Source organism: Arvicola amphibius, chromosome 3, assembly GCF_903992535.2.
Source record: "Arvicola amphibius chromosome 3, mArvAmp1.2, whole genome shotgun sequence".
Taxonomy (NCBI): domain Eukaryota; kingdom Metazoa; phylum Chordata; class Mammalia; order Rodentia; family Cricetidae; genus Arvicola; species Arvicola amphibius.
Genome location: NC_052049.1, coordinates 107880183 through 107902048, shown reverse-complemented (window position 1 = coordinate 107902048; position 21866 = coordinate 107880183). Strand labels below are relative to the sequence as shown.

The 21866-nt window shown below is 37.0% G+C and overlaps 1 protein-coding gene across 1 annotated transcript; it reads right to left on the bottom strand.

Annotated features, from left to right (window-relative positions):
* Nucleotides 1–19537: 19537 nt before the first annotated feature.
* LOC119809794 lies at nucleotides 19538–20473 on the bottom strand. Its single transcript, XM_038322929.1, has one exon. The coding sequence runs from the start codon at nucleotides 20468–20470 to the stop codon at nucleotides 19538–19540; it is 933 nt and encodes a 310-aa protein (XP_038178857.1). The 5' UTR covers nucleotides 20471–20473.
* Nucleotides 20474–21866: the final 1393 nt, after the last annotated feature.

Here is a 21866-nt window from a genome sequence, read left to right as displayed (position 1 = left end):
TATTGAGCTCGTGTTTGTTTAAATAAGATTGCATTGACCCTTACATCACCTTGAGGTAGGAAAAAAAAAAGTAGTGGAGAAGACACGTGGACACATTTACATACCGAAGTTAACCTGTGGCAAGAAATTCCTGGGTCCTACCATAGGAACTTGTTATATGGCAATGGTGACCTGAGAATGCAAAAATCTTCAGTTCCAGAACATTATATAAAATAAAGCATTAATCCTTTGAAATGAATAAGTAAAAACAGACCTCTGGTTACAAAGCTTAGATAAAATATAACGGAATTACTAAGATTAAGTCTGGGTCACTAGAATACTGTAGTGATAATGGGCTCTGAGAAATATCTCTAAGCAATTAGGTGAAAAGCCTTATTCTTTATCATTATTTATCAATTCTAATACACTGATCTCTGACAAGGAAAGTTTGCTGATATTTTATAGGGTTCCTCTTTTCTAATTGTGGAAGTATTCCTATTCTCATATCTATCCAATTACCAGGCAAAAGTTTAGTTTTCTTCAAGCAACTTAAAACGTCTCAGCTGCAGGTAATTTGTGATTTCATGAAATTTCTTTTGTTTTGACTTTTACATACCCCAAGTCTACCTTTAACTCTTTAATAACATCCATTTTATATTTTCTTATGCTATTATATTTTAGTAACGATGTTAGTAATAGGCTCAAGGTTTAAGTCAAATGGAACTGCATCTACTTTCAGGCTTTGTCAGCTCCCTTTCTGTCATCACTTCCCCCTTTATGATGCTGAAGTTGTCACTTCTCTTATGTAAACTTCAGGTTTTTTTTTTAATATACAAGGAATAGTAATTCTCCAGTTTGTGACTTTTGCAATTGTACATTCATTTGTCCTCTCTTTCTCTTGAGAGGATTCTACACCTATAGTTGCAATATCAAGTGAGGCAAAATCAGGCTGTCAAAAATCCTACCCTGTAGTAGAGGAAATCAGTGCAATCAGAAACAGATAATTTAGAATGGAGAAGTGAAAGCCACTGCAAAAAGTGAAAACAATGTTGGGCCACAGATAAGAAGGTTAGTGGAGGAAGACTCTGGAAGAATTGAGATTTGAGTATAGTTCTTTTTTTTTTCAGTAAATTAGAATATGTATTTTTAATCTTGAGAAAATAAAGTCCAAAATCTGACAAGTTATTTGAAAACAATGGTGTATTAAATTACATGAATAAAAGACTTTAGAATTAGCAAACTATGTGAACAGGATTATAGCAAATCCTACCACAAGTCCTTCATTAATTTTCTTGATTAAAATATTTAGTGATATGAAACCTACTGTTGATGACAAGTAATTCATCACTTCTTTCCTTTAAAGTTATAATTCCTTCATCCTAAAAAGCTTAGAACTTTAGTGAATCTATTCCCCTATATGTTCTTCTCTAAGCTTTATAGTTTCATAGTTACATTTGTGTTTCTCATTTTTTCTCAAATTAATTTTCACAGAATTAGAGCTGGTATTCATTTACATTAAACACACATTATTTATTATGCCCCTATTTTCTGAAAATGTTCTCTTCTTTTCTGGACTGCTTTGGCAAGTATGCAAAGACTCAAATGCTCATATAAAGTAGTTTTGTATGTGGTTACACATTCTGTTCCATTGATTACTTGTCAACTCTCAGACACTATCAATGATTGTAGCTTTAGAGTGTGCCTTCAAGTTGAATAGAGTTCTAAATGAAGTGAAGGAGGTGACCATGAGAATATCTTGATACAGTTTGCTTTGGAGAGCACATCCAATTCAAAGGTTTCCAGAGGCCATTTCTGGCATGTTTGAGAGAGAGCAAATAGGAGAATGGCAGCAGTGAAACTGTATACCAGAACCTGCCTTTGGCAAAGCAAAAGCAAAGACACAAACGTGCTAAAAAAAAAAAAAAAATCTTGCTCCAGCATGTGATAGCCACTGTGTGGAAGTTTACCGTGCTATTTCACTTCTTGTGACATTTCACAAGGATCTCTTAGGTTCTGCTTATCCCATCAAGAATATTCATTAAGGGATTACAGAGTATTTCCAGGGACTCACATAGAGGTTTTGTCATGCAGACAGGTGTGACTTCAGTATATTGGCGATGCAGACATGGTTAAATAGAAAAGAGGTGAGATTCCTTTGATGTGGATGATATATGTGACTTGTATGAGCTCAAGAAGTCATCACTTGCTCAATACAGGATATACACACATTAAAGATGTTTGGAGGGCGGGGTTAGGGAGCAATTTTTCTGCTTTGAACATACTCAGTTTGATGTTTATCATAGACTGAATGGATATTTGAGTAGGAAACTATATGAGTTTAGAATTCAAAGGAGATGTCTGAGGGGATGTGATTATCTGAATCATCAGAACAAACTTGGTTCTTAGGGACTGGATAGAGACATTCCTACAGTGCCAGGTAGACACTAAATTATCAATATCATTTTGGCAGTGCTTTTAAAAGCTATTAGCATAAATTCTGATGGACAGTAAGGATGCTTCAAACCTCTTCTCTTTTTTTTCTATTCATTTCATGTATTTACCATCTTGACTTACTCCCTGTGGCTGTTTTTCTAGAGTAGTAGTTTGGCATTTTCTTTTTACTCTCAATATAGTTATTGATAGTTTGGCATTTTTTGTAAAGAACTGGAAGCCTCCAGAAAAAGTATGCAGCACAGTGGAGGAGGATGTCCTGCACTGGCTTGTTCTCTTTCCCTCATCCTTCAGAGTCTCTCTGTGTATGGCTTCCACTCACATCCAGTTTAAACAGTAAGCTTGAATGAACACCACATTCCCAATTTGACGTCTGTAAGTATTAAAAACATACTTTCATGTGGCCTGTGCCACTGACAAACATGATTTACACTTTCTCTTCCTGACAAGGTATTAGGTAAAAATATCATTTGAATTTTTCAATATATTTGCAACACTGATCATGGTAATCCCATGAAAAGGAAATATGAGGATCAGGATAGTGTCCAAGGCTCAAAATGCTTTAATAGTTTTTCTTAAAACATCTGTGATTTGATATGAGAATTAAAATCAAGGGAACAAGGTACAGATAGAAAAACTATGTGGAATAATGGATTCTTACACAATGTCAGAAATGATTTGCTATTTTTTTTTAAAGATTATTTTTAGAAACACCAAATTCCAGGCTGGAGAGATGGCTCAGTGGTTGAGATCATCTATTGCTCTTCCAGAGGACCTGTAATTAGATTCCAGAACCACATGGCAGCTCACAGCTGTCTGCAACCCCAGCTCCAGTGGACCCAATGTTCATGGCGAAAACAATCAATGTACATAAAATAAAAATGAATAAATTACTATAACTCCAAATTCTCCATTGTCAGTAGAGAAGGGTGTCCTTTCTGATACTGAGTATCACAGCTTACTAAGTGTGCTGTGAATATATGTGTTAGTTTACAGATGGACTCTGTTCTTATCTGGAAAGCTAGGAGAAGTACATTAATGTCAGTGTCTTTTAGTTAAAGGGGTTTCTGACCTCTCCAAGCACTGCACTATATGTTCATTTTACTATTGATAATAATTATTAACACAATTGGGCTTGAATAGGGGAGAAGGCAAAGACTTTGGGATTAGGGCAGATACGGAATACATGGGAGTAGTGCTCTCCATGCACTATACTTTGTGCTCTCTGTCATGCAACATATGGTGCCTTCTTCCCCAACGGATGTAAACAATAGCTCCACCAGTTTAGACAATAAGACTGTTTAACCATCTTCCAAAGTTATATTTCAGCTACACTACTTTATCAAACCAAGTAGAAATTTGTGACTCACCTGAATATTATCAACAGGGTAAGTGTAGCTGGTTATATATGATTTTAATTTTAGTTTTTTAAAGTGTACGCATGCAAACACATCACACACACACACACACACACACACACACACACACACACACACACACACACAATTACCAGATAACTTGGCCATCACATATAGATTCCAATGGTGATCCTTAAAAATAGTAGAGTTGACCTTGTGTAAGATTTTGTGGATTTGGCTGAATAAAAAGAGGATTCAACTAAGAAGAGCAAGAGGAGTGATCCAGTGGCCTCTCTGTCTTTGATTATTAAGTGCTAATTCCATTTGGATCTATTTGTACCCAAGGAGATGACTGTGAACCACTGTTCTCCTTAGGGGCTTCTCATGCCAGTAGTTGAAGCCTAAAGGGAAAATAATTATCAAGTTCATTCCTGATAGCAATATAGAACAGCCATCCTCTTAATCTCTGAGGTGTATAAAACAGAAAGTCTTTTCCCCTTGAGTGTTGGGGATATTAATAATAATTCAATAAGAATTGTCAAGTTTTTAATAAAAGGTTCATAAGATATATTCATTGTAGATATATGTAGAGATAAATGTAGACAATTTCTTTCAAGTATAGCATGTACTTTGAGAATATTCATTGTCTATAATATAAATAAAAATCATTTGGATGATCAAGTTGTCCCTTTAATCAAATCAAAATTAAGCATTTATCTTTAGTATTTTTTTAAATATAAGCCCTGCTTCATTCTTTACAAATTTGAGGAGTACCCTATTTTATTCTCAAAATATTTGGTACTTAGAATTTTATTTGTGGCAAGAAAGAACAAGTTACGTACTTCCTTCCTATGATGAAAAGGAATGCTCTGGGGTTCAATGCATTTTCTTGAATGTATGCTTGTGTTAGAAATATGAAATGCGGTTTTCAATTCACACCCAAACTCAAACTTCTCCATTGTCTTTTAAATCTTTTAAAACATTGTAACTTATTTGTTAATTTCTCCATCAAAATTGTAACAGATTTGTCAGTGTGTCATTGTTACACAACATATAGCACATTTTGAGTACCTATTAGATAATTTGTCCATGAAGTCATTTTCTAAAGAAAGAAACAAATCTGTCTCCCTGTCAATGATGCTTATCAACCATCTTGTAATCCTGTTTTCCATTACATCCCTAGGCAATATGAAACCCACACTTGTCTTAATAAATTACTTTTCTCATTCAAGAATTTTGTGGTAATTTTTGTAGTCAGAGGCCGCTCATTAGTTCTGAGCCACTCAGACCTGAAATAATCACCCAAAAGCTATATTAATTAAATCACTGCTTGGCTAATATGTTAAATTAACCCATTTCCATTATTTTATATTTTAACATGAGGTTCATGGCCTACCAGAAACATTCCTGGGTGTCTGTCTCCAGTGGTGGCTACATGACTTCTCCTGAATCTGCCTTCTTTTTACCATCATTCAGTTTAGGTTTCATGCCTGGGTCTACTCTGCCCTGCCATAGGCCAAAGCAGCTTGTTTATTCATTATCCATTAAAATCAACACATATACAAAAGGATGTCCTATATTATCTCTCTTTTTCTATTCAAATGAAAAGGAAGGTTTTAACTATAACATAATAAAATTACATATAACAAAACAGGTATCAAGCAAGAATTATAGTTGCAATATTTATATCTACTTTATCTTTAATCATAACTAAGGAAAACTATAATTAAAATAATCTATTCTTCACTCCATCGAAGACCCCAGAAGAATATAATATTACCAAGTAAACAGGAAGTGCATTGTAAGCAACTTCCAAAATTCTAGAATTGACAGAGACATCTCATTGCCTGAACAGTGACCCAAGGTTCTTCTGTGTAATTGCGGCACACATCTTCAGACCGTAGTATCTGGCAGACTTTTCTATGAAGCAGCAAATTTCAAAAACAGTTCCACCTATATTGGCAGTTTGTAAGTCGCATTCTTCTGTGTACTGCAGAATGTCTGGCAGACTTTTATGAAGCAAGAATCCTGAAGAACTGTCTCACCTTTAGGCAAGTTTAGCAGTCATTTTTCTGTGCGTCCTGAATGTCCAATTCATACAGTATAACATCAAGCAATCGTGGCAAGAGCAGTTTTTTTGCCCAAATGGCTAACTAATGCCAAAAGGAGACTCCTTGATGCCCTTCATCCTGTTGAAATATATTGGAGCTGTCAGGAGCAGATGAGTTTCAATGTCATGAAAAGTCTTAAATTCTTGAAACATTTTAAATGCCATATTCTGTAGTCTTTGAAAGGTTTGAAGATTATATAACTGAAATATATCTTTCTATATATAGAAAGCCTAACTAACATGACTACAAACTTAACTATTATAAATGACTATCTATTAACCTATATTTCTTAATTATACATTACATTTTAAATGAGCTTCACAAACACAACACCTTAAGATAACAATTTTGTATCAATAATCCAAGATACATACCAATGCAAAGTATCTATCTCTCTATTATGTCCCCCTTTAAATGTAAATAAACATTTAGGAAATTTGGGTGTAGTTCTCTCCAAACTGCTTCCTGCTTTTTGTTGGGTGAAGTAATTTTGGGGTTGTTTATGGTGACCTATTGGGGGTGTCTTGGTTCATCAAGCGACATTAGTCTGGAAGGAATCCACAGGATCTTATCTTCTGTGGTAACAAAAGCAGAACCTCTTTTCCAAAGCAACAAATGTTTAGACCCAAATTTTGATGTCAAGATACCTTTAAAAGATATATTTTGGTTTAGCTTAGCAGCCCATACAATGAAATATCTCTCTGCACTTAGCTTATTCACAATCAAGACATTCAAAGAAAACACAATAATATACATAATCCAAATTTTCTGTTTATATTCCATCTTTACATGGTTTGTTTTTCTTTTTATTCCTTTAATCTATGACTAGTTGTACTCTCTCTTTAAAGATTTTGTTTTACTTTTCAAAACTATTTACTTCTTTTTATAACTGTCTATATTCTTTTTTTTCTTTCTCTCTAGCCTACATACACTTATACAGCACTGTGACCCATTTAGAAGTCCTTTTTAAAAATCTGAATCTGTCTTTATTGTGTATCTATAATTATTTTCTGACAAGGACTGCTTCTTAAAATTCAAAGCTTCATGGCAGGAATAAGACTGCTTTGCATTTTCCTATGCCCAGTCTAACCTGGTGCAGTTCGGTTCATGCCTCTGAGACTGCAGGGTGGTAAACATTCTCACCACCTCAACTCTGGGAAGCACCATGCAGCACATTAATTTTTTTTCTGAGTAATAGCTAAATCTGCCATGCAGTACACTGCACAGCCTGAAAGTATCTCTGTGTATGGTGGTAGGAATCTGCCATTCTCTCCTGGCTGTGAACTCCTAGCAGATCTGATTCCACCACCTGCTCAGGCAGGAGCCACTGAGCCATGGTATGGTCTCAGCTACTTTGCTTCCAACCCCGAGTGGGCACATGAGCATCAGGGCCCTAAGTGGGTGGCAGGCATCAGTCCCAAATATTTCAAATTATGCTGACACACGATTTTGATATGTAGTCTTTCCTTGGCTTTGTTCCACATAATTACTTTGAGATTCACTCCTGGTCCTGTGTGTGAATTTGTCTTTAGATGGTCTTGACTAGAGCATTTGTTAATGCAAGTTGACCCAACTATGTGGACCTACTTTTGTTTATCTTGTTTCTAATATGGCATTGTTGTGTTAACTGTAAATTTACATATTTGGAATCACTTAATGCCTTTTATTCAGCTTATCTGCATGTATAATATTCATGTGTGTATGTGGCTGAGAAGATGTGTGCATGTTTGTGTGCCTACTAGTACGCATAAACGTGTGTGCCATGTGATGGAGTTCTATGGTTGAAGTTCAGTGTCTTCTTCCAGTTCTATCTACCTGCTATGCTGAGTCAGAATCTCTGGCTGAATTTGGAACTTGGTAGAGTAGCTAGCCAGCTTACTCTGGGGATTCTTATCTCTATTTCTAGCAAGCTGCTCTCACAAGCCAGCCATCAGGTCCACTTGAATTTCTTAAGTCGATTTTGAGCATTTCAAACTCTGGTTCCGTGAGGGGTGCATTCACCCATTGAGACGGTGGGACAGAACAAACAGGAGACCACCAAGTCCAGTTGGAATGGGACTGATGGAACAGGCGACCAAACCGGACTCTCTGAATATGGCTGACGGTGGAGGAGGACTGAGAAACCAAGGACAACAGCGATGGGCTTGGACTCTACAGCATGGACGGGCCCACTGTGAGCCTTACCCTTCATCTGGCAATGGATGAAGATAAGAGACAGAGGCCCACATTGGAGCACAGGACTGAGCTCCCAAGGCCCAGATGAAGAGCAGAAAGAGGGAGAACATGAGCAAGAAAGTCAGGACCACGAGGGTTGCATCCACCCATGGAGACAGTGTGACTGATCTAATGGGAGCTCACCAAGGCCAGCTGGACTGGGACTGAATGAGCATGTGATCAAACCGGACTCTCTGAACATGGCTGACAATGGGAGATGACTGAGAAGCTAATAATAATGACACCGGATTTTGATTCTACTGCATGTACTGGCTTATTGGGAGCCTAGTCTGTTTGGATGCACACCTTCCTAGACCTGGATGGAGGGGGGAGGGTCTTGGACTTCCCACAGGGCATGACACCCTGACTTCTCTTAGGACTGGAGAGGGAGGGGGAGGGGCAGTGGAGGGAGTGGGAGGGAAATGGGAGGATGGGAGGAGGTGGAAATTTTTAATAAATAAATAAACAAATAAAAAAATCAAACTCTGGTCCTCATGCTTGTGTGGCAAACCCTTCTCCTGAGGAGCAATTTGCCCAACTCCTCAGCACTTTTTCCTCTTCTGGGCCATTTACATTTTCAAAAATGCAATTTGGCTTTTCATATTGAATTCTCTAAAATGCCTGTTAAAAGTTTGATTGATAATACAATGGGTTTTTGGATTAATTTGGCAAGTATATGACCCTTTTAAATAATGTTAATGCAGGAACACAAAGTGTACTTTTGCTTCTGAATGTCTTACAATGCTTTATCAGATTTTTTACTACAAAACTCACATATTTGAATACAGTGCTTTCTTCCTCCCCACATACAAACTTCTGTGGTGCTCCACACACATACACTTTATGTTTTTATTGTTTTTTATTTTATTTACTTATTAAAAATTTCTGCCTCCTCCCATCCCCCATTTCCCTCCACTCCCCTCAATCCCCTTCCCCTCCCTCTACAGGCCTAAGAGAAGTCAGGGTGCTCTGCCCTGTGGGAAGTCCAAGGTCTAGGAAGATGTGCATCCAAACAGACTAGGCTCCCAAAAAGCCAGTACATGCAGTAGCATCAAAACCCGGTGTCATTATCATTGGCTTCTTAGTCCGTCCTCATTGTAGCCACATTCAGAGTATCCAGTTTGATCACATGCTCGTTCAGTCCCAGTTCAGCTGGCCTTGGTGAGCTCCCATTAGATCAGTCCCACCGTCTCCATGGGTGGACCCACCCCTTGCAGTCCTGACTTCCTTGCTCATGTTCTCCCTCCTTCTGCTCTTCATCTGGGCCTTAGGAGCTCAGTTCAGTGCTTCAAAACACATACACTTTAAATGAGACATATGTGACATCTTGTAGCAGAGCAGCAGAGACTGGAGAATATGTCTACCATATACACCAGACTATGGCACTCTGTCCTGTATAACCCAGCAAAAGTGAGGAGAAATTTCAAAGATTCCAGCAAGTGTTAATCTTTCAGTAACTAAGTTGTGAATGTAAGGAAGATGGGCTTTCCTCTGGTTTGCCTAACTCTTTCAACTTCGGTGCTTCTTGGGACTGACCACTGTGGTTTCCCATGATGACAGTAGTTGCGAAACAAATATAGTGATGAATGGTGAATTGATAGCCTCAGTCTCTTAAATAATCTTAGAAATGCAAATAACACTTGAATAATATTCTACTTTAAATGGCTTTACATATTCTTTTAATCATTATAAGAAGCAACAATGCCAAATATCAAGCTAACTGTTTAAAGAAAGAAAATCAAGGGTCAGTTAAATTTATGTGAATAACACAGCCAGCCTTAGAAACAGACAAGAATAGTGCCAAAACAACCATTGTAGGTTGACAGCTTTTATGCACTTAAAAGCAAACACCTTTAACAAAATATCATCAACTGAATCGAACAATACTCAGAAGAAATTGTACATCATTATGATTTAAGATGTATCAAGGTACTGAAAGCTCAATTTAATATTTGAAAATAATCAAAGGCATGGATATCAACAGAGTAAAAAGGCAGAAACCAGTAAGAGTGTTAATAGACATAGTCCACGTAGTTACCAAACCATTTCCCTTATTCATGACCCCACAATAACTAAATAAAGGGTGGATTTCTTCAACTAAAGGAAGAATATGAAATACCAGCTAATACCTATATGCTTAATGTTATGGGAACATTGAAAAGTTTTTATGAGTATTAGGGAAAAAGCAAGCATACACACTTTTCTAATAATAGTCAATATTATATCAGGAATTTCTTGCTGATAAAGAGTAAATGAGCCTAGTGGTGGTGGTGACACACACCTTTAATTTCAGCACTTGGCAGGCAGAGGCAGGTGGATTTCTGAGTTCGAGGCCAGCCTGGTCTACAGAGTGATTTCCAGGACAGTCAGCTACACAGAGAATTTCTGCCTCAAAAAACAAAACAAAACAAACAACAAACAAAAAAAACCAGAAAAGCAAAGGGAAAGCAAACATAAATATTACCCTGTTTTACTGTTACTACTGTTATACATGTGGTACATTAAAAGTCATTTCTCCCTAATCCACTTAAGTTAATTAATGAATTTACCAAGAGTAAAGTTTAAAACTCAATATGTGAAAAAATTGTATGACAAATGAAATCAAGTGCAATATAAAGGTACCTGTGAAGGCTAGTGTCACTTGTCAACTTGACAGACTCTAGCAACATCTGAGAAATAAGTTTTTGGAATGCCTGTGGGGGATTACACCAACTGATATGGGAAGACTCACCTTATCTGTGACCTGTTCTTCTGGGTGGCTGTCCTGACTGTATACAGTGGAGAACAGAGCTGGGGAAGAGTATGTACTCTCTTGCTGTTCTCTGACTCTTGTGATGGATGCAGTGTGGTCATGTTATCAGCTCCCTTGGGCTCCTGCTGACTTGACTCTCACAATAATGGATTGTCCCTTGAATTGCACGATGGAAAAAATCCTTTCCTTATTAAATTATTTTGATTAAATATGTCATCACCACAATGTGAAAAGAAAACAGACAGTATAAAATTACAGACTACTTAAAATATTTTTTCCAAATATGTAACCCCGCTTGGCAGTGTCAGCTATTCAGGGTCCTCTGAAGGGGTGCTACCTGAAAGACATGGGCTGAAGAAGAGGAAGGAGACCAAGCAAGATTCTATTGTCAAGGTCTCATTTATTGCGGTGAAGGTTACAGCTTATATAGCCCTTGAATGGGGTGGAGGTAGGGGCAGGCAGGAACTTTGCTGGGGTAACGAAAGGTCATCAGTCAGCACCTGATGTAAGCCAAAACATGTGATCCATTAACATTGGAATAAGGGGTGGGTTCTGTTAACAGATAGTTCTCAAGATAGTTGGGATGTGGGGTGGGTTCTCCGTAAACATCCTTAGGGCAATGACCTCTGCTATCCTTTAGGACAATGGTCCCTGACACAAATATATAAATAAAACCTCTTCACTGAAAATTTTAGAACGTCCTTGAGAAAAATGAAAGGAAATATATAAATAAAAGGTGTGCACCATGTTCATAGTGTGAAGTGACATTCCCATACTTGGAAGTGACTGGATGAATTTCTCACTTCAAAAGCTGAACCTGGTCCCACTCACTAACAAAGTGTGTGTGCATGCATATACGCACACATGCATGCCCATCACCACTACCACCACAACCTCTACCACCACCATCACCACAGAAAACTAGAAGTCAACTAAAGAAAATTAGAAGAGCATATTACTGTGTCTGGGAGGAAGGAAACTTTTATTAAGCAGAATACATGAAAATGATAAGTATGATCTATTAAGATTTAGCACATCAAATCATTGAAAGACATCATCTTCAAAGGATAAAATGTGATATGGGCTGAAAATATGTATACACATAAATGCCAAACCAAACTGCCTGATAAAGTACTTCTGCCATTTATTGCAAGCAATTAATACAATAAAGTATAAAAACAATGGAAATAAATAAAATACTGCTTTAGATAAAGAATATACAAGGATTAACAAAGTATTAAGCTATTCTGTGTATCAGTATTCACAAGGAAAGGTTATTTTTCATCACAAGGAGATATCATTGTGCATTCACCAGAAAGACGAAAACACAAATAGTAGTGAGATTTTACAGCAGTGATACCTCTCAAGTATTATGCATGAGAGTATAAAATCATTGCGGTGCTGTATGAATAAAAATACAAACTTGTCTGTTGTGTTTGCATTCATAATAAAAAACAGAAAAAATGACAGATGATAAAAGCCATTGACCTTCATGTCTGTCAAATGAACCTTACACATGAGATAGGTCCTCTGATGATTTGATTTTTATATGCTTCAAAGGCAATGTTCATTTAGTAGAGATTTTATTTCAAACATAAAATTTTTGTATCATCCTGGGTTAATAACGTCATAATGTTCTTTGTGTTGCTAGGCAGCAACAGCTAGCTGCAGTTCCTAGTCACACGATCACAAGTGCAAACAGTTGACTCTTTACCCGTGCTTTATGCTCTACTTCATGTGGACATGGAATGCAATAACTTCTATGAAAGAGTTAATGGTTTAATACAAAATAATCTTAGTGCTAGATGATGCTTTCCACGGTATAAGATAATGAAAAGTTTGGAACATGATTAAGATATGTCAGTCTATTTTTTGATATTCTGTAATACAGGGATATTAAGTACATTTTCAACACAAGGCATTTTCCAATTTGAAAGTGTTATTAGGTTTTAGCCTTATCAGAAGAACCATTTGTATGTTCTGCTTAATACAAATGAATTTATGAAAACAGCATTCATAATTATTGTCTTTAACTACATATGGTTAGAGAAAACACGGAGAGGGTATATGCCAGTAATTAGCTCACAATGTTCCATAAAGAGCCTGTTAGAGAATCCTTTAGAGTGTAGAGATCACAAAGTCTCTGTTGCAATCAGTTGGATGTCAACCTTTAAAGGCAATGGCTTCAAATGATATCGCAGTGAAGGTGTGTGACTGTTGACTGTGTTGAGTAAAATTCTATTTCTAAATACTGAAATTTGAATTTAATGTTTGTTTTTTTCTTAAAGCATTTGAAACATATAAAAAATATTTGCTCATGAATAATACCAAATTTGATTTGAATTAGATTTGACCCATGAGTCAAGCTTTCTTCTCTGCTCTGGGATGGTTAAGCTTGCTAGATTTTTTGGTAAATATAGTTATCCAAACTCATTGAATTGTGTGATTAGCCCTGTTACCTTTTCTATCGATAATAATTATAAATGATTGCAATATAAAAATTAAATGCTGAGGACTATAATGACCTTACATAAAATAACCATTGAAGAAGTTGACTAAAAATATAACAATATAAAAATCTGTATAACAAAACATTTCATGAATAAAGGACAAGCTTTTTCTATGAAATGATAAATATAGAATCAGTGTTCAGAATTATAAAAGCACCCACAAATGAATAAAGAAAGAAAATAGCATAGCAGAAAAAAAGGTAGAAACATACACCCAAAAAGCAACCAGAGTAGTTTACCTTCCTCAGGCTAGTGTGATTCTACAGCAAGAACACAGGGCTGTTTCTGGAGGAAGGCTTGGTTTCCCATGCCATTTTTAGCTCAAAGAGCATTTGCAAATTGGGAGAAAAGGAAACTTACAGACTTTCCAGTGAATGTTAGTCCTGCCTGTACCTAGATTGCCTATTTGGGCACAGGAGACCGCTTCCTACGTATAGCCCCAGAAGCACAGACATTAAGGGCAACATTGAATAAATGGGACCTCCTGAAGCTGAGCAGCTTCTGTAAAGCAAAGGACACTGTCACTAAGACAAAAAGGCAGCCTACTGACTGGGAAAAGATCTTCACCAACCCCGCAACAGACAAAGGTCTGATCTCCAAAATATATAAGGAACTCAAGAGACTAGACTTTAAAATGCTAATTAACCCAATTAAAAAATGGGGCACTGAACTGAACAGAGAATTCTCAACAGAAGAAGTTCGAATGGCCAAAAGACACTTAAGGGCATGCTCAACCTCTTTAGCAATCAGGGAAATGCAAATCAAAACAACGTTGAGATACCATCTTACTCCTGTCAGAATGGCTAAAATCAAAAACACCAATGATAGCCTTTGCTGGAGAGGATGTGGAGTAAGGGGTACACTCATCCATTGCTGGTGGGAATGCAAACTTGTGCAACCACTTTGGAAAGCAGTGTGGAGGTTTCTCAGGAAATTTGGGATCAATCTACCCCAGGACCCAGCAATCCCACTCTTGGGAATTTACCCAAGAGACGCCCAATCATATTACAAAAGCATTTGTTCAACTATGTTTATAGCAGCATTATTTGTAATAGCCAGATCCTGGAAACAACCTAGATGCCCTTCAGTGGAAGAATGGATGAAGAAAGTCTGGAATATATACATTTTAGAGTACTACTCGGCAGTAAAAAACAATGACATCTTGAATTTTGCATGCAAATGGATGGAAATAGAAAACACCATCCTGAGTGAGGTAACCCAGGCCCAAAAAGATGAACATGGGATGTACTCACTCATAATTGGTTTCTAGCCATAAATAAAGGACATCGAGCCTATAATTCATAAAAAATTCTAGAGAAGCTATATAAGAAGGTGAACCCAAAGAAAAACATATAGTTATCATCATGGATACTGGAAGTAGACAAGATTGCCGGACAAAAAATGGGAACATGGGGGTGGGGTGGGATGGGGGATGGGGGGATGAGGAGAGAAAAGTGTGAAGTGGAGGATGGGAAGAGCTTGGGGGAATAGGATGGTTGGGATATAGGAAGGGTGGATATGGGAACAAGGAATTATATATCTTAGTTAAGGGAGCCATTCTAGGGTTGGCAGAGACTTGACTCTAGAGGGGTTCCCAGGTGTCCAGGAAGACGCCCCCAGCTAGTTCCTTGGGCAGCTGCGGAGAGGGTGCCAGAAATGTCCAGATCCTATTGCCATACTCATGAATATCTTGCATATCACCATAGAACCTTCACCTGGCATTGGATGGAGAAAATGACAGAGCCCCACATAGGAGCACCGGACTGAGCTCCCAAGGTCCTGATGAGGAGCAAAAGGAGGGAGATCATGAGCAAGGAAGTCAGGACCGTGAGGAGTGCGTTTACCCATTGAGAGGGTGGGACAGATCTAAGGGGAGACTACCAAGTCCAGTTGGAATGGGACTGATGGAACAGGGGACCAAACTGGACTCTCTGAATGTGGCTGACGATGGAGGACTGAGAAACCAAGGACAACAGCAATGAGCATGAACTCTACAGCATGGACGGGCTCACTGTGAGCCTTGGCAGTTTGGTTGCTCACCTTCCTGGACTTAGGGGGAGCTGGGAGGACCTTGGACTTAACATAGGGAAGGGAACCCTGATGGCTCTTTGTCTTGGAGATGGGTGGAGTGGGGTTATGGGTGGAAGGGAGGGGAGGGAAGGGGGAGGAGGAGGGGAGAAGATGGAAATTTTTAATAAAAAAATGAGAAAAAAATGTTTGGAAAGGGAAATGAATGATAAATTCTCAAATGGTAGCATAGCACAGCTGAGATGGGCTTGGGTAAGCCTTCTGGAAGTTTCTTTGAGGAGCTGGGAAAGGAGGAAACACATGATAGAAATGTATTGAATAAAAAATTAAAAAAAGGACCACACACAAGAAAACAGATTTGTACTTGTCTAAGTCACATGCAGAGGCAAACTAGACATGGATTCCCATCCCTTATCCAGAATCTGTCTCTGTTTGACAAATGCTTTTAAGGGGAAAACGAATTCTCTCCAATGGAGTTTTACTGGGTACACAAACCACACTTAAGGGAGGTTCAATGCCCAGCAGTAGATAGCCAACACAAAATGAGATAAACAGATAAAAAAAACAATAACCCAGAGCAACAAGGTCATGGAAAAGTACTTAAAATCCAAGAAATGAACACATAAAAATATTGAAACATTAATAAGATGTCATTCATTTTGAATCTCAGAATCTACAACAGGAATAAAATGTATCTAAAGAGAACAAAGCTAGGAGTATATATATATATATATATATATATATATATATATATATATATATATGTAACTTAATGTTATATTTTGTCTCACTTCTCAAATGGTTCTAAGAAAATATTATCTTAGAGGTTAAGAATTCTCATTCATCATGAGAGAATCTTTCTCCAGAAACTGATGAAAGTAGATACAGAGATTCACAGACAAACATTAGGTAAGTGGAGATTGGGAACCGTGAGGAAGGGGGGGGTAAGATTGTATGTGTCAGAGGGGTCAAGGACACCAGGACACACGGCCCACAGAATCAATTAAGCAGGGATCATGGGAACTCAGAAACTGAAGCAGCAATCATGGAGCCTACATGCATCTGCACCATGCCCTCTACATACATACTATTGTTCTTTAACTTGTAATTTTTGTCAGACTCCTAACAATGAGAGTGGGTGTGGCCCTGACTATTTTGCCTGTAGTGGACCTATTTTCTCTTACTGGGGTGCCTCGTTCACTCCTAATATGAAGGTATTTGCTAGTATTATTTCATTTTGTTATGCTGTTTAGTTGCTATTTCTGTGATCTATTCTTTTCTGAAGGAACATGGAGGAGCAGTGGATTTGGGGTATAGGAAAGGTATGTATATATGTGTGTGGGGTGTTGTTGGAGGAGGGGAGGGAGGGGAAGCTGTGGTTGGGATGTATTGTATGGGAGAAGAATAAAAAAGAATTTTAATTTAACGACTGTGTTAAATAGCTGTTCAAGGACTGGAGAAATGACTCAGTGATTAAGTACATGCTCTACTCTTTCTGTGGATGAGTTCAGTTCTCAGGATCCACATAGCAGCTCATCACATTCAGTGACTTCAGTAACAGGGAATGCAACACTCTCTTCTGATCTGCACCTGTACCAGACATGCTCATAGTGGCACACATATGGCCATACTCCAGACAAATAGATGCTATGCTATGCTATGATAAAACATATAATAAAAATTAGTTATGTTAAAGAAAATCCATCTTGAGGGTGCACTAATGACAGTGAAAGCTGATGGGTTTTAAATTAATAGTTGAGAAGTGACAATAGAATTAGAAGAGTTCAAGATGCCTTTAAATAAGATTTAGGGTCAGAGTGAAAATGACGGTGATCGTTATAATATGAAAAGAAGTATAATGTTAAGTAACACATACACTGAACTGCTCATATTTATAGAGTGAGGATTTTTATGTATATGTATGTGTGTACATATGCGTGTACAAAAAGAGGCTGTGAATTTGAGAGATTTCTGGGGACAGTTTTGTTGAGCTATGGGCCATTCACGCGTCTTCCATTCAACTAAGCTCATGCTCAAACTCCAGTTTATATGGCGAGGAGACTGTGAGTAAAACACAGATAAAGTGGACTGCACTATCTGACTAACAACTTGACTGGACTAAGAGAGGACCAGGAATATTTAGGCATGCCTCTGGGAGTGTACATGGTACATTTCCAGAGATGATTTATATGGGGGACATTAGCAGAAGGTAGAGAAAAGTCCCCTCTGAAATGGGAGGCACAAACCAAAGATGCTGCTCCAGGTGGAAAACAATTGGAAGAGAGGAGGGCAACATTTTAGTTGCTTTTTCTGCTGATTATGTCTTGCTGACTATCTTCTCTATATTTCAGAACCAGCTCCTTAGAACTTTGGCATCGTGCTAGTGACTCTCCAGGGAGCATCCAGGCCCTCTGCTGAATTGCAACTACTGAGACATTCTGATTCTTAGAATGATTACTGATTTTTGCTTATGATTTTACTTCTCCATCATAGAAATGACATTTGTTGGATTATATAGATACCATAATACATCCTCTTATCATATTTATTAAATCCAACCCTCAATAAATTATATCTATTATATTTCTGTATTCCCATGACACATGAATTAAAATATTAAAAAATAAATATTGAATCATGTTCTTATTACTTATTAATAGAATATAAAAATCATGTTACCCCTTTACTGGGAATTGTCACAGATTATGGATTAAGTCTTTTATATTTTTGTACATAATCCATAATCAATGTGAATGTCTCTATTATCTTGAGGATCCTTGAGGAATTTTTGAAAGTTAAACTTTATAGAGTTTAACCATACATTAATTGTTACAAAGTTTTTAGATACACATCTTAAAAGATAGTATCCAATTTTCCAGAAGTGGAAATAACAATTATAGACTTAAATTGGCAAGAAGTATTCTAGGACTTAGAGGCATCGACAGAGACATATTGCATCAATTAATTTCAGTGCTCCTAGGTAATAAAGCGATAAATACAACATAGAAAAGCAGAGTATATGTTTACTCTTGCAATCACAGCATGCAACTATACTTGTAGTTCATTTTTAAAGTTCTGAATAAGTTGTCAAAGTAAAACACAGATTTGACATAGATTTCAAATTAGAAATTGAAGTTATTATCCAACTCTGATTCATACTGAATCAAATAGTATAGTATCATACCATTCCCACTTGGATGATGAGATTATCATCTTGGTGGAGAATTTGCTTGAGTTTCTATAAAATTGGTTGAAAAAGCCAGGTAAGATGAATGGTTTTGGGACTAATTGTCCCATGGGATCTTAGTATATATATATTAATATATCCCTCAGTGATACAGATAAGCCAATAGTCCACATAACAAATGATATGAAAGTTCATAGGAAGACAAAGTATTGAAAATAGAACCCCAAAATAAGAGACAATGTTGACATATGCACCAATATGCAACAGATTATTTAAATAATATAGTCACTGGCAGATTTACAGAATCATCTTTTTTTTCACTAATAATTTTGTTAACAATATTATTTCTATTATTTTAGGCAACACTGAGCAGGTTTTAAATACTATATATCAGGGAATTCATCTGAACACAATATTTACTCATAATTACCCAAATCAAAAATCATTTTGAGTAGTATTGTGGTCTAGCATCTAAACTCTATATGCTCAATCACTTCTTATGTTCAAGACTCTGAGCATACATTTTTTTTAATTTGTAAATATGTGACTACCACTGAGACTTGATCTGTGAGTTACTGGTATAATTATGTAAGATATCCATTTGAGGTTTGGGGTGCATGTTATAGTTTTAAAAATCTCAAGCATGACTATTACAATTATCACTATTATCCTCATCATTATAATAGGTTTCATAATTATCACTGTCATCATCGTCATTATTATTTAAAAATATAAGTAGAGGACTCTTAAGGCTCAAAATTTTTTATTCTATATACCTTTTGAACATTGCAATGCAGGTTCAAAAATGATATAAATGGGAATTGAGGAAGTGTTACATAGAAAAACATCACTGGTATTCTAAAAATACACAAAGTAGGGGAAACAAATATTATGCACGGGCAAAATAAACTTCCTTTTCTAATATGGCAACAATTGAATTCATGAGTCTACAATGTTTTCCTGTTAAGAATTTTCTTAATGGCTGATTTGACATCCTTATTTCTCAGGCTGTAGATCAATGGGTTCAGCATGGGAACAACAGTAGTATAAAACACAGAGGACACTTTCCCTTGGTCCATGGAGCTGACTGAAGAAGGCTGTAAGTACATGAATGAAGCAGAACCATAGAAGACAATGACAGCAGAGATGTGGGAGCTGCAGGTGCTGAAGGCTTTGAACCTGCCTTCAGTGGAACGGATACGCAGGATGCTGGTAATGATGAAGATGTAGGACATAAGGATGGTCAAGGCAGGTGTCAGGATATTTAATGCACTCAAGAAAAGAACCAATAGTTCATTGATGTATATACTGGAGCATGATAGCTCCAAGAGTGGGAAAAGATCACAAAAATAATGGTTTATCACATTGGTCTTGCAAAAAATCAACTTTAACATAAAGCCCGTATGAACTGATGACCCAATAATACCCAAAGTATAAACTCCCACTGTGATCCAGAAGCAGAGATGATGAGACATGACGACATTGTAAAGTAAAGGATTGCAGATGGCAACATAGCGGTCATATGCCATTGCAGCCAACATGTGACACTCTGCAATAGCAAAAACAAGGAAACAGTAGAGCTGAGTCATGCATTCAGGGTAGGAGATGATGTTCTTCACTGTTACAAAGTTCACCAGCATTTTGGGGGTAATCACAGTAGAATGACAGAGGTCAATGAAAGACAGACTGCTGAGGAAGAAGTACATGGGGGTGTGCAGATGGGAGCTGAGCAGGATCAGGATGATCATTCCCAGGTTCCCCAGCACTGTGAACAGGTAGATTCCAAGGAAGAGGAGGAACAGGGGAAGCTGCAGCTTTGGTTTGCTTGAGAGTCCAGCCAAGATGAACTCAGTTACCACTGAATAGTTTCCAGGCCCCATTTTTTCAAGCTCTCATTATATTGTCTGTTGTTCTAAATTCAAAACAGAGACATGAGTATGCTTTCCTGTATCATCTGTGTTTTCTCTCTTCCTCATCCCTGTGTCTCTTGTGTGCATTTTGGAGAGATGGAAAGATGGAGAGAAAGAGACTTAAAGAATTCTGTGGAAAATATCATTCCTTATAGCAGACATTCCATATTTTCTTAATATGGAATGTTTCTTAAGTTTCTCCAGTTTCCTTGGGACAATCAATGATTACAAGATGCAAGGAAAAGTAACAGACATCTAGGAACTTGAAATTACTACTAATTATTACATTTTAAGGTGAGTGTAAGGTCTATACTTTTAACTTCAATTTAAAGTAAAGACTTATTATATTTATTTTTGAAGTATTTTCTTCCCCTCTCAAATTCTCAGTAATGTATGATATCATGCATATTATTATTTATAATACATAGCAATTAAATTTTATCAGACTCAGAACTGGCAAGAATAATAAGCATTTTCCTTTATTTCTATTTGTAACTGGAATCATAGAACTAGTTTTCATGCTTTAATTCAAACTCTAACTAGCTGACCAACTGGTTGACTTGTCAATACAGTAGCTATCCCATTGAAACTGCTGCACTGTGTATCCCATAAACTTCATGTACTCCTGCTGCCCTTCAAGGCATTGCACTTTTATCTCAACAGCAGAGGGACTGTGTTTTCTTCTAACCTGTATTGTTCCTGGGGAGAAATACATTAGCATACATATAGTCATATTTTTTACCACTGTGGAAAAGAAACGATGGACCAGGACTGAACCCTACTAATAAGATTTTATTATTGGATTGGCAGAGACCAAATACTACTTGTATTATGAGAACATTTTAAAAGACCAACACAGGATACATTATTCACTGGTAGATTCTGTGTTCATGAAGTTTATATGTATCCTCTAAAATGTTTATTGATGGTGGCTTTTGATTACTTAGAAAATGCAATTTGAAGTTTTTCTCAACCCACTGTAGCTAATACTTGATGTAGCTTTTCAAAATGAGTGATACATATTTAGTTTCTATTTTAAAGGTAAAAATGTAGATATTAACACCAAAAAATTCAAGCAACATTTGTACTATTTACTATCTTTAGATTAGAGTGGGGGTACTTTAAAGGGACATGGAAATCAGATAATTTCAGAAAAAATCAACAACTCTTGTTAATTGAGGAATTTTTAAAATAACAGAGAGTAATTTGACAATATAGTAAAAATGCACATACCACATGAAATGTGTATCAAAATATTCAACTTATTGGTTTCTTTAAATCAGTATTGCCCTCACTGTATTTGTCTCCCAAAGTTTAAGGTAAAATTAATGTCGTGGGCAGAAGTATGTTGCTTCTGAACCAAATA

Excerpts from the sequence above, each read along its gene's own strand:
- LOC119809794 (XM_038322929.1), bottom strand. The coding sequence starts at position 20,470 with ATGGGGCCTGGAAACTATTCAGTGGTAACTGAGTTCATCTTGGCTGGA.